Source organism: Sus scrofa, chromosome 18 (assembly GCF_000003025.6).
Source record: "Sus scrofa isolate TJ Tabasco breed Duroc chromosome 18, Sscrofa11.1, whole genome shotgun sequence".
Classification (NCBI taxonomy): Eukaryota; Metazoa; Chordata; class Mammalia; order Artiodactyla; family Suidae; genus Sus; species Sus scrofa.
In genome coordinates this window covers 6,197,020-6,209,089 of record NC_010460.4, presented here as the reverse complement: position 1 = coordinate 6,209,089, position 12,070 = coordinate 6,197,020, and the positions used below count along the sequence as shown (strand labels likewise).

Below are 12,070 nucleotides of genomic sequence, written 5' to 3'. Positions count from 1 at the left end.
GCTCCTCTTCCACCCAGCCCTCTACATGCGTGCTTTCCAGCCAATCAGAAGCAGTCACCAGCTGCCAGGAGTGGGAATTTTAGGACTAAGGTCACAAGATGTGCAGCACAGCCAGGAGCAACCTTTACTGCGTGTTTAAGACAGGATGGGGGCCACACCCACTTCCTCAGACGTCACCCCACTGTGAACTCCAAAAACATCAGGGCTTGCCAGTCTTTCCACTTAGTCCGTGCTCCTCCACCAGTCCCGTGGGAGCCTGAAAGCCAGGGGACCTAGAAGAACCTACTGCCCTTTGGCTCCAGTTTTTTGTCCCCTTATGTGTAACTTGGCCTCCACCTTGGCCCTGTCCTCTAACTTGAGGTCCCTTGGGAACGTCTTCCCCGGGCCAGATGGTTGTCCCCTTAGCCCCTCCACGTGGGGACTGTCTCTGAGACACGTTTCCTGATGCCTGGGGCATCTCCTCTCCTACGCTTTCTCTGCTCTCTGGGGCGAGTTCATCATTGACTCCCAAGTCCTGCCCAACTAAAGCATCCCTGGGGGTCTTTAAAGAGGGCTCGGTGTGTCCTTCCACTCCACCTCGTCCCATCTCCTGTTGAGAAGCCAGGGAACCTGGAGTGGGGAGGAGAAAGCGCTTGGCTAGGGGTCCGGGGGGCGGGGGGTGGGTGGGTTCCAGGGATGATCACCCCCATCCCCCCACATTCCCACCACTGTTCCCATCCCTCCAAGTCTGACTCCTCCCAATGTCCTACTCATCCTCCCTGCCCCCCCCAGCCCCCACCCCAGGCCCAGTCACCAATACTGACCCTGAGGGCTCTCTCCCCTCAGTCGGTGCTAGCGGCCTGGCCAGGCTCCTTCTGGGTGTCCGTAGTTTCCTGAAACCCTCCAGGGAACAGATTCTGGGTTCTCTGGGTTCTCCACTGCTGTCTGGGGCTGGAGGCAGGACTGGAGCCTGGTGAGAAAAGCCATCAGCTGGGCCGTGCCGTGATGCCTGCTGTTTACCCTGGGTCTGTCCCCTGCGCACCCTGATGGCCTCACCGTCACTTGACCAGGATGGCTTCTCCTCATCCGGTGAGAGTGTTTGCGAGGGGCTGGACCAGGGCCTGGACAGGGAGGAGGCTGAAGCCTCGCCCCACAGTTCCTGCTGCTGCTGCTGATGGAGCTAAATAGAGGGGAGATGACTGAAGGGGCGCCCTCCCACCCCAGGGGCCTAGTGCGGAGAGTGTCCAAACCTCCTCCTCCAGCTCCTACCGGGCAAGTCCTTACGTTCCAGCCCACCCCTCACTCTGCATTTCACCCAGGGCCTTTCTCTCCATCCACTCACCTGGTGCAGGTAGATGGCATGGAGACTGATCTCGGCAGATGCAAGCTCTGGAAGCTGGGCCAGCTTCTGGCCCCCAGTCCCTCCTGGGGATACACAGCTAGAACAGAGGGCGCAGTAGTTCAAAAAGACAGCCCCACCCACCCACCATGCCCCATGGGGAGGGCCAGGCTTCATCTCCCCTTCCTGATCACCCCCAGCCCAGGCCCCTGCCCGCTTCTCCTGGAGGATCAGCCCCACCACCCCTCACCTTGAGTCCTGGGCCATTCGGGAAATGGAGGCCAGGAGGCTGGCCGTGGCCGCAGCCCGGCTGGGGCCTGTGGGGCTCAGGTCCTGCGGGGGCAGGAGGGGCTGCCCCAAGAGGTTGGCCAGGAAGGCCTCTGGCTGTGATCCAAGAGAGGAGAGGGTCAGCAGAGAGGACCGAAGGGGAGGGAGGAGGTGGGGAAGGCAGGAGCGCAGGCAGGACTAGCGAGTAGCTCGATACCCTCTCGCGCGTGGGGTGAGGCACAGGGAGGGGATGGGAGCAGCAGGGTACCGAGGGCAGAAGGGCAGGCCTGGCTTCAACTCACCAGAGGTGAGGAAGAGTTGCTGAGGACCCCGGGGGTGGGGGGGCTGCGAACCGAGCTGGCGCCCCAGGCGGCTGCATCTTGCTGTACCCGGCCTCGAAGATGCCCCAGGAACTTGGAGCTGTGGCCTGGCGGGCACCATTGCGGATGAACCAGGGAGAACCTCATCAAGGAAAGTTCAGTCTTGCCATCCTCGGCGCGCTGGGACAGCGAGGCCTCCGTCTGTCCCTCTGAGAGCCACTGAAAGCAACGACCATCCTTCAGGGGCTGCGAACGCGGCTTAGCAGGAAACACTAGCCCCATGTTCCGGGTAAAAGGCAGCCACAATGCGGACTTGGTCAAGGTCATCCCAAAACACAGCAGCAGAGCAGAACCTGGGTCCAGACCCGCCAGCACTAGGATTCGGCATGGGCTCAGTGTTCTGCCAACCTGTGCACGCAGGGGATGCCAGGGCCTGGGTGGGAAAACCCGCCCTTACTCCAGCCTCATCCACTTGACCAAGTTGTTTCTCAGCCTCTCTGGTGGTCCCTGCTCTCATTCACCGGTGTTACGCCGTGCTGGGGACTCTGTTAGGGCCCTACTCATACCATCTCATGTAATCCTTCTAACAGCCCTGCCCCTTGGCTCCTCATGACCCTCATTTGCTAAAGGAGGGCTCTAAGGGGCAGGGAGGTGAAGTGACTGGCTCAAGGTCACAGGTGGCAAGCAGTGGAGCTGGGGGTGGAACTCAGCTCTGCTTTGAGTGAGGAAAGCAAACGCCTATTTAACCACAACCCCGCGCAGCCAGGGAAAGGCCCTAACCTGAGGGTGGCCATGGCGCTTCACATCCATAAGGGCAAAGGAGCAGACATCCCCAACCCCGGCCACATCCACGGTGAAGTGATGAAAAAAGTCAATAATCTCCAAGGCACGGGGGCGAAACCAGAAGAGCAGAAACAGTGGGGTGAGGAGAGGGGACAGGAGCTCCTCCATGAGGGAGACCTGGGGAAGCAGGGGTGACGCTGAGAAGGTTGCTAAGGGCAACCGAATCCGCCAGGCAGGAAACCTCCAACCCGGTCATTCCCCGACTCCGAGGCTAGTCAGCCCGGAGCCGTTGTTCCCGCCCTTCCCCAGACCAAGCGGGCAGCAGAGCCTCCTCTGCAGCCCGCAGCCCCCCTTTCAGCCTGGACCCTCACCGCTCGGTATTGCAACAGCCGCGCCATCTGCCGGTAAGCGCCGGTCCTTTCGGCAGGGCGGGTCTCCTCCGGGAGGTAGTGCATGTGGGCCAAGGCCGCCTGCAGCAGGAGCTGCGGTGAACGACTTTGGCCCTGCTCATCCGGAATGAAAGACCTAGAGGGCAGGATCGGGGTGGAGAAGGAGCCAGCGGTTCAGGAGCGGGTGGGATGCGGGGCGGGGCGGGGCTCCCGGGTCGGGGAGGAGGCTCCCGCGGTGGAAGGGGTAGAAATTCTCCGAGGGCTCAGCCCGGGATCCCAGGAATGCCCCCCTCCGGGCATCTCCCCGCGCACCTGGCCACGGTGGCCAAGACCCCGAGCGCGGTCATGGCGGCGAGCACGTGCTCCACGGCGAGCACGTCCTCGTCGTAGACGGTGAGCACGAGCAGCGCGGCGAAGAGCGCGCCGGCGAAGAAGACGAGCTGGCGGGCCAGCAGCGCCACCAGGGGCGCGGGCGGCGCGGCGGCGCGCAGGAAGGCGGCGGCCGGACGGTAGGCGCGGGCCAGGCGCGCGCGCAGCTCGTGCGGCAGCTCGTTGAAGTGGCGCAGCTGCAGGCGGGCCAGGCGGGACCAGCGGCGCGTCCCCAGCGCGCCGGGCTCGCGCCGCAGCAGCTCGGTGTGGCTGTAGAAGGCGTGCAGCACCTGCCAGGCCAGCACCAGGGGGCTCAGGGCCAGGTTCACGGCGGCCAGCAGCAGCACCGTGCGCCGCCAGCGCGAGGCCAGGGCGGCCCGCTGGTCGCTGCGCTTGTAGGCGTCGGGCAGCTCCCAGCCGCCGCGGAAAAGCGAGAAGGGCCCGCGGAAGAGGAGCAGGTCGACGTTGAGCGCCAGGCCGCGGCTGAGGAAGGCCGCCGTGCCTCCCCAGGGCAGCGGGCAGCGGGCCGGCAGCAGGCCCTTGTTGGCCAGCGCCACCTGGTAGTTGGTGTAGCGCAGGATGCGGTGGTGGACGTCCAGCTCCGTCAACGGCCTCGGCTGCACGCACAGCCCCCCGCTCCGCTGCAGCGTCAGGAGGCGGGACTGCACCTCCGCCCAGGGCACGTAGCTCAGCTCCTCCTGAGGAGAGGGAACAGCTGAGCTGAGCGCCAGCGACCCGGATTCCCCTCCACGGAGATGCTCAAAGACCCCGAGGTGACCAGACCTACAGCCCCCAGTGCCGCCGCGCCCCCCTCCCCCACTGTCCTCACCCAGTGCCCCCGGGGCGTGAAACCTGTCACCTTTCCCCTTCTGCCCTCTTGCCCTCCAGTAACCTTGTCACTAACGAGGGACACCTTCATCTCCTCTTCTGATCTGTGTTCCTCAGCACCTCCCCCCGCCCCACTCCTGAGGCCTTGAGTCGTGTGCTTCCCAGGGACCCTGCAGAAGCTACACTCCACGGGTATTTGAGCTCAGCTCCTTAAGAGCAGACTTTCCTGACACCGCCACCCCCGTCCCCACAGCCCTACAGGTAGGTAGAAGGCACATCACAGGTGCAGTAACAAGGAAGTCTGTCTTTCCCAGTCCGAGGCGCCGAAGCCTCACCGCCTTTCACCTGGCCGTGCTGGGAGACGCCAAGCCCCATCCAACTCCATCAGATTAACCTAAGTCAATGGCCAGGTCCACATCTGGGGTGGGGGCTGTCAGATCTCACTCGGATCCCATCTGCAAACCTCATTTTAGCCCAGTTTCACCCAGCTTCCCCAGTTCAGCTTAGTCAAGTCCCTCCAGGCCAGCCTCTCCAGTCCACCCCAGGGTCTCCCTTCCACTGGAAGGAATAGGGGATGAAGGGGAAGAAGGAAGGAGAAAGAGAAGGGTCAGCTGCCTCCTGGAGGAGACTTGGTCCAGCTCCTGGCCTTCCCTGCCTCCATCCCCAGCCCTCTCGACTCTTTCCTGTGCTATGGCTGGTGCTCCCCTATTCAAGGGGGCTTTCCAGAACGTCTCCCTTTTGCTGCACAAGAGGGCTGTGCAGAAGGGAAGCAAGGAAAGTTGGCTGCAGAAGGTAGCCTTTGCCTTAAAGAAAGAACTAGGGCAGTTCCCGTTGTGGCACAAAGGGATTGCCTGCATCTTGGGAGCACTGGGACACAGGTTCCACCCCCGGCCTGGCACAATGGGTTAAGGATCCGGCGTTGCTGCTGCTGCTGCTGCTGCAGCTTAGTCACAGCTACTGCTCAGATCTGATCTGATCGGCCTGGAAACTCCAAGTGCCACAGGGTGGCCAAAAGAGAAAAAGAAAAAAAGAAAGAACTTGGGTACAGATCCAGAAGGAGTATGAGCAAGATGGGAAGGAAAAAAAGAGCAAAGCGTGATGAGGACAGTGAAGGGGTCCGGGAAGGAGCTTCCTGCAAACTGGGGCAGGGCCAGAAAGGTGGGGAGGGGAGGGCCTGAGCACTCAGTTTCAAGCTGGGGGGGATCCACCTCCTCACTGCTGCCCGTGTGCTCATCGCTCCCCACTCCTTCCTGCACGGGGCTTGGCATGCCTCCCCACTGCCGTCCTTCCCCATGTCAGGTAAGCCAGATCACTGCCCTTCCAAAAGTACCCATTGTTGGGACCACAAGCATCATCTTCCATAACTATTGAAACCAACTAAGCGCCAACAGTAAGGACCTTGTGTTAGAAGTGGGAGGTACCCCACCCTCTAACATTATTCGGGGCCCAGAGTAGGTGTCAGGCCAACTGCCCTCTGCCCTCTTCCCAGTGGATCCCTGACTATACGGGCGCCCCCCTCCTCCCCATCCTCGCCCCCCACCCCCGACACAGCACCCTTCCACAGACACACTCGCCCAACTCACGGGGGGGATGTGCAGTGCCTCCCTGTAAAACACCTGGACGTCCCAGTAGCCGCAGAGGTTGCAGACTGAGCGAAGCAGCTGGAACAGCCAGAAGGCAGCAGCCAGGATCAGAAGAAAGACCAGCAGGGGGCTGGAGTGGATCCTGTGTGGGGTGGGCCAGACAGCGAGAGAAAGTAGGGGACCCTACGTTCTCAAGGGAGACTAGGGTTTTTTTGTTTTTTGTTTTTTGTTTTTTTGTCTTTTTAGGGTCACAGCCGCAGCATATAGAGGTTCCCAGGCTACGGGTTGAACTGGAGCTATAGCTACCGGCCTACACCACAGCCACAGCCACGCCAGATCCAAGCTGCATCTGCAACCTACACCACAGCTCCCGGCAACACTGGATCTTTAACCCACTGAGCGAGGCCAAGGATCAAACCCGCATCCTCGTGGATGCTAGTCGGGTTCATTAACCGCTCAGCCACGACAGGAACTCCAGGAGACTCGTCTTGGAGAGCGATGACGGTCCTGGAGGGGGGACCCAGCCAAACCAGTGGTTCTCGAAGTGTGGGCCCAGGGCATTCCCAGACCCTTGCAGTGTCTGCAAGGTCACATTTTTTCAGATGATATTAAAGTTTTCTGTCATTTTCATTCTTACTCTCCCAAGAGTATATACAGTGGACTTTTCCAGAGGCTTTGTGACATCGTATTAACAGCCAGTAGAATTGTGCTTGTGCATTCTTAGGTTTTAAAGCTGTTCTCAGCTCTAATCGCTAGCAAGGTAAATATAGAAAGACATGATTCTCATAAACAAAAGCTCTTGGAAGTTGGATTCTCAACCAATTTAAAGCTGTAGGAAAGATGTCCTGACAGCAGAAATTGACAGAACACTGTAAATTAACTCTAATTTAAAAAAATTTTTAAGGAGTTCCTGTTGTGGCGCAGAGGACATGAATCCAACTTATAACCCGGAGGCTGCGGGTTCCATCCCTGGCCTCGCTCAGTGGGTTAAGGATTCAGCGTTGCCAGGAGCTGTGGTGTAGGTCGCAGACAGAGCTCAGATCCCGCGTTGCTGTGGCTGTGGGGGTGTAGGCCGGCAGCTACAGCTCTGATTCCACACCTAGCCTGGGAACCTCCATATGCCTCGAGTGCAACCCTAAAAAGCAACAAAAATAAAAATAAACAATTTTAATAAAAAAGATGTCCTGAGACCATAAACTTAGAGAAGAGTTGGTCTAGACCAGGAACAAGAGGAGAAGGGGCTTTTGTCTGCTGATCTCCCCGTCACCTCCCTCCCCGCTGTCACTCACCGCTGGGCACACTGGGATGAGGGGAGGATGGCATCCGACAAGGTCACTTTGCTGTGGAGCAGCCCAGGGCTTGTCCGGTTGTTTGGTTGGTTGGCAAAGAGGACGTTGTAATCCACACAGCGAAGGAGAAATGTTGTGAAGGTGACAATGAAAACGAATTGTCTGGGACAGCAGGGAGGGTAGAGATCAGGCCTGAGGGCTGACTGGCTGGGCTCCTGCCCCCGCCTCCAGGCCTGCCCGCTTAATCCAGCCTGCTGAGCCCCTGGGCTGCCTGGGGAGGCATGCAGGGGACTAGAAGCAGCAGGCCCTACTGATGACGCGAGAGGGAGAGCTGGGGGTCTGGGACAAGCATCTCACCCCAGCTGGAAGACATCCTCCAGCAGGATACAGGCAAAGCCGCTCCTCTGGTGGTAGCTGTAGATGTGGCGGCGCGTCAAGAAATGAGCCTGAGGCATGATGGGCTTTTCCTGAGGATGATGCCTCCCCCTCCCAGGTCCCCAACCCACGGTGCCCGTCTCCCAGCCTCCCATGCCACTGCTGCCAAGCCAAGCACAAAAGGATATCTTGGTGAAGAAGCTGTCCAGGTTCTGGATGTGGTGCCAGGAGCCTGGGCACAGAGGAGAGAGCGTTGGGAGCTGGCAGTCACCTGGCTGGTTCTCCATGCCCTCAAGCCACTGCCAGAGGCCCAGGCAGGGGAAACTCTGGAGCCCCCAGGCCCTCCCAGCCCCACACCCACCCGATTACCTCGGAGCCCTTCAGGCACGTGAAGCAGGGGCTGCTGCTCCTCCCCGTGGAGGGGTGACTCCTGAGACCCCTCAGGGTCGCAGTCCTCCAGGCGCTCATAATCCTGCTCAGGGATCAGAGGGCCTATCCGCAGCCCAGGGGGGTCCTGGGGGCATTGGCGTGGGGGATGGGGAGTCACCGAGGCCAGGGGAGGGGCAGAGTGGGAACCCCAGGAGGGGGGAGCGGAGATGGGTGTCGTCTCGGGCTGGACCTGCGAGGCTGGGATGGCTGGGGTGGGGAGGGCACTGTGGCAGAGCTGAGGAGCCCCTGGGGCCTGCGCCACCGGGCAGGGGGGCCCAGGGGCTGAGGGAGGAGCTGAGGAAGGGGCCCTTCTTGCGTGAGGGGCAGGAGACAGAGAGAAGACGGAGACCCTCCCCACCCCAGGCCCCCGACGTGGAGGGGGAGGAAGAGGAGGTGGTGGCGTGGGGAGGAGGGGCACTGATCCAGGCCCCAGGTCTCCCCACCGCCCCAACCGCCCCCTGGTCCCCCCCCAACCCATTCGCCTCACCATCAGGCCAGCGGCTTCTCCTGAAAGCTTGGAAGGAAGGGACCTGCTGTTGCTTCCAACGAGGTCTGGGTTGCTGAGCAGGGACTTCAACGAGGAAGGTGACAACAACAGCTCGTGACTCAGTGAGGGCAGGCCTCAGGCGTCCCAACTCGCAGTCACCTGCCTGGCCACTCACGCACCTTCCAGGGCAACCTGTGGCCAAACCTCTTAAGGCCCCACCCCCCCACCTGGCCGGGCATCAGCTGCTGAAGGGGAGCGGACAGACAAGATTGCATGGGGGAGGCCAGAGAGAAGAACTTACTAACAAAAGCGAAAAGAATCCCATCAAGGATTATAGGGCAGGAGCTCCTTTTGGGTTCAGGGGGTTAAGAACCAAACTAGTCTCCATGAGGACTGCCGGTTCGATCCCAGGCCTCACTCAGTGGGTTAAGGATCTGGCCGGCATTGCCATGAGCTACAGATGCAGCTCGGACCTGGTGTTGGTGTTGCTGTGGCTGTAGCATAGGCTGGCAGCTGCAGCTCCACCTTGACCCCTAAAAAAAAAGGATTAGAGGAAAAAAATACCCTTATCACCCCTCCCTACATCCATACACACATAGAATGATAAGGAAGAATAAAAAGAAAAGAGCGGAAAAAGGCTTGTGTTTCGTGGCTGATGCTCCTAAGGAAGGAAAAAGGGGAGACTGGCTGACTCTGCGCCAGGTTGGGGCAAACTGGGGGGAAGGGAGTGAAGAGAGGAGGGGCAGACAGCTGGGGTGTGAGATGGGTTTTAGCGCTAGCAGGAGAAAAGCGGCATTCCGGAGTCGTCTCATGGGGCAACGGGCTACGGATCTGGTGTTTTCACTCCAGTGGCTTGGGTCACCGCTGTGGCTTGGGTTCAGTCCCTCGCCTGGGAACTTCCACATGCCCCAGGGGAATTCGCCAAAAAAATAAAGATAAAAAAACCCAAAGGTTTTTTGTTTTGTTTTGCTTTTGCTTTTGCTTTTTTTAGGGCCGCGCCCACAGCATATGGAGGTTCCCAGGCTAGGGGTCCAATCAGAGGTGTAGATGCCAGCCTATGCCACAGTCACAGCAACTTGGGATCCGAGCCACGTCTTCAACCTACACCACAGCGCACAGCAACGCCGGATCCTTAATTCGCTGAGCGAGGCCAGGGATCGAACCCGCAACCTCATGGTTCCTAGTTGGATTCATTTCTGATGCGCCACGATGGGAACTCCAGAGTTTTGTTTTTTTTTGTTTTTTTTGTTTTTTTAAGAGTAAAACAGTGGGTTTCCTTGGAAAGTCCATTGTGTTTATTTATTTAAATTCTTGAAACCCTCTCCTCCAAGTTTTGATCCAGTTTCTTGGGCCCCCTCGGAGTCAGGGCTGACCCAGCAGAGGGCAGCTGAGGATCTGGAATTTGGATGGATAATTTGGGTGCCCCATGGATGAGCTGACTATGTTGAGTCCTTTGTTGCCACCTGAAGGAGGAGGCGGAGGTCTAGGCAGCTGGTTTGGTGGCTTGTCCAACGCCATTCTTGAGGCCCTGAGTCATCAGCTTCCTACTGAAGCCCATTCCTGCGGTGCTGACTCAGTCACCCAGGTGCCAGGACCTCCTGGGCTTAGGCCCGAGGGCTGATGTAAGGACCAGTGTCCAGGAAACACAGTGAGGGAGGAACAGAGGGCCTCCCAGATTGTCCACTGGAGGAACTAACTTAGAGGCAATCATGAAGTTGCCCACACAATTTGAGTCTAGATATGTCTCTTGGGAGTTCCTGTCGTGGCGCAGTGGTTAACGAATCGGACTAGGAACCATGAGGTTGCGGGTTCAGTCCCTGCCCTTGCTCAGTGGGTTAACCATCCGGCGTTGCCCTGAGCTGTGGTGTAGGTCGCAGAGGTGGCTCAGATCCCACGTTGCTGTGGCTCTGGCGTAGGCCGGTGGCTACAGCTCCGATTGGACCTCTAGCCTGGAAACCTCCATATGCCGAGGGAGCAGCCCAAGAAATAGCAGAAAGACCAAAAAAAAAAAAAAAAAAAAAAAAAAAAGATATGTCTGTTTTTCTCCTGCGCCTCCTTCTGGGAGGGGAATTATCATACTGATACCGGAAAGATGATACTGGAATCTGGGTTTTTGTTCACAGCAGTTGAAGCATGAACTCCTCGAATACACAGGCAGCAAGCAAGCAAAGTCTTTATTAAAGGAAAGCGATTATCTCCCAGGGCTGCTGGGAGGGGGGAGAAGAGGCCCCTTTCTCTCTTGTCCTATAGGGGTTTTGATTCCATAAAGATGGGGTGGTATCAACGTGGAGTCCAGAAAGATGTGGCTTTCTCCCATTGGCCTTGTTCAATTACCTATATCAGTCCTTGTCCAATAGGGCTTCTGGGTTGGAAATGTCCCAAAAGTTTAATGGTTTTTTTTGTCCTTTTCTTTCCTTAGATTAAGTCACCATTCCTCTCATTCCTTTTTTATCAGTTGAGGAGTGGGCTAGAGGTCCTCATTTCCTACAGTAAACAAAGTCTGTGGGGAATGTGCATTTCCTATAATAAAACAAGGCCTGTGGAGATGTTACTCCCTGGAGCCCTTAAGCCACAAAGGTTAATCAATGGCCATATCAAAGAATGCATCCAAGCCCTTGCTCCTACACTGACTACCTGAGTTATCATTCTGCCTCAAGATTACCTCAGGACTTGTGTAGTTTTATCCCTGAGCAAGAGGCAGAGCTATGAAAACAAGACCCCTAGGCCCAAAATGGAACTCCAAGCCACAGAAGGGCTAGGAAGCGACCAAGGTCTCTAGGAGACATCTGTCAACTGGGCTATGTGGGATCTTCTCTGGTCTCCCCACAACCTCACTCACTGCCAGCACCCAGCCCAACCACAATCTAATCCAGGCACATTTTCCTACCCAGATACACTCCAGATTCTCTGGGGGACAGCCTCCCTACCACTGCCCCCAATTCAATTTATTATTAACATATTAACAGGACACTTTTCCGTGCCAGGCCATTTGGAGGAAAGGAGGGGACAGGTGAATGAGACACAGCCCAAAGGAAGTCACAGCCCAGTGCAGAAGCAACTATGCAAACAAATGATTACACAGAAAAAGTAAATCGGTGCTAAACGAAGGTGCAAAAGCTACTGTGAGGAAGACATCTGTGGCAGAGATGGAACCGGGGTGGTGCCTTGATAAGCCACATCACCTCCCTATCAGCAACTCTAAACCACTGTGCGGAGGGAGCGAATCGGAATCACTAGGGAGTTTTTTTTTTTTTTTTTCCCCCAAGTGGTTGCCCTCCCCGGAGCTCTGAACAGCGGAGTGGGTGGCAAAGCACGTGCACATATTTTGAAAAAACGAATTCCGTCCCTTCCTCTCCCAGAACCAGCGCTCTACATTCCCTGGAGACTCCGGGACATCTACAGTCCTCCACGAGTACCCGCAAGGGAATGGCCTTGTGGTCAGCAGCTGACGCGTTGCTGTGGAAACGCCGAAGAGGAGGGCGCACTCCGCACACCTTTAAAACTGCACTCCAGAGCCAAAGCGGGTCGAGGGAGGAGGGGGGAATCCCAACTGCTCGGCTCCTCCCAGAGCTGGGGGCCGGCGACAGGCACCTCTCTCCAATCAGAGTTGCAGAAGCAAACGGGTGAGCAAGG

At 57.9% G+C, this 12,070-nt stretch overlaps 1 protein-coding gene across 3 annotated transcripts; it reads right to left on the bottom strand.

Moving 5' to 3' along the window:
* ATG9B (autophagy related 9B) lies at positions 102–8,844 on the bottom strand. 3 transcript variants are annotated; one of them, XM_021078467.1, is made up of 14 exons: positions 7,891–8,840; positions 7,710–7,753; positions 7,504–7,568; positions 7,147–7,308; positions 5,858–5,999; positions 3,390–4,144; positions 3,060–3,213; positions 2,686–2,865; positions 1,888–2,124; positions 1,569–1,702; positions 1,322–1,418; positions 1,036–1,159; positions 804–949; positions 102–609 (listed from the first exon to the last, which is right to left on the bottom strand). In XM_021078467.1, the coding sequence occupies exons 1-13, from the start codon at positions 8,438–8,440 to the stop codon at positions 822–824; spliced, it is 2,772 nt and encodes a 923-aa protein (XP_020934126.1). In that variant the 5' UTR covers positions 8,441–8,840; the 3' UTR covers positions 102–609; positions 804–821.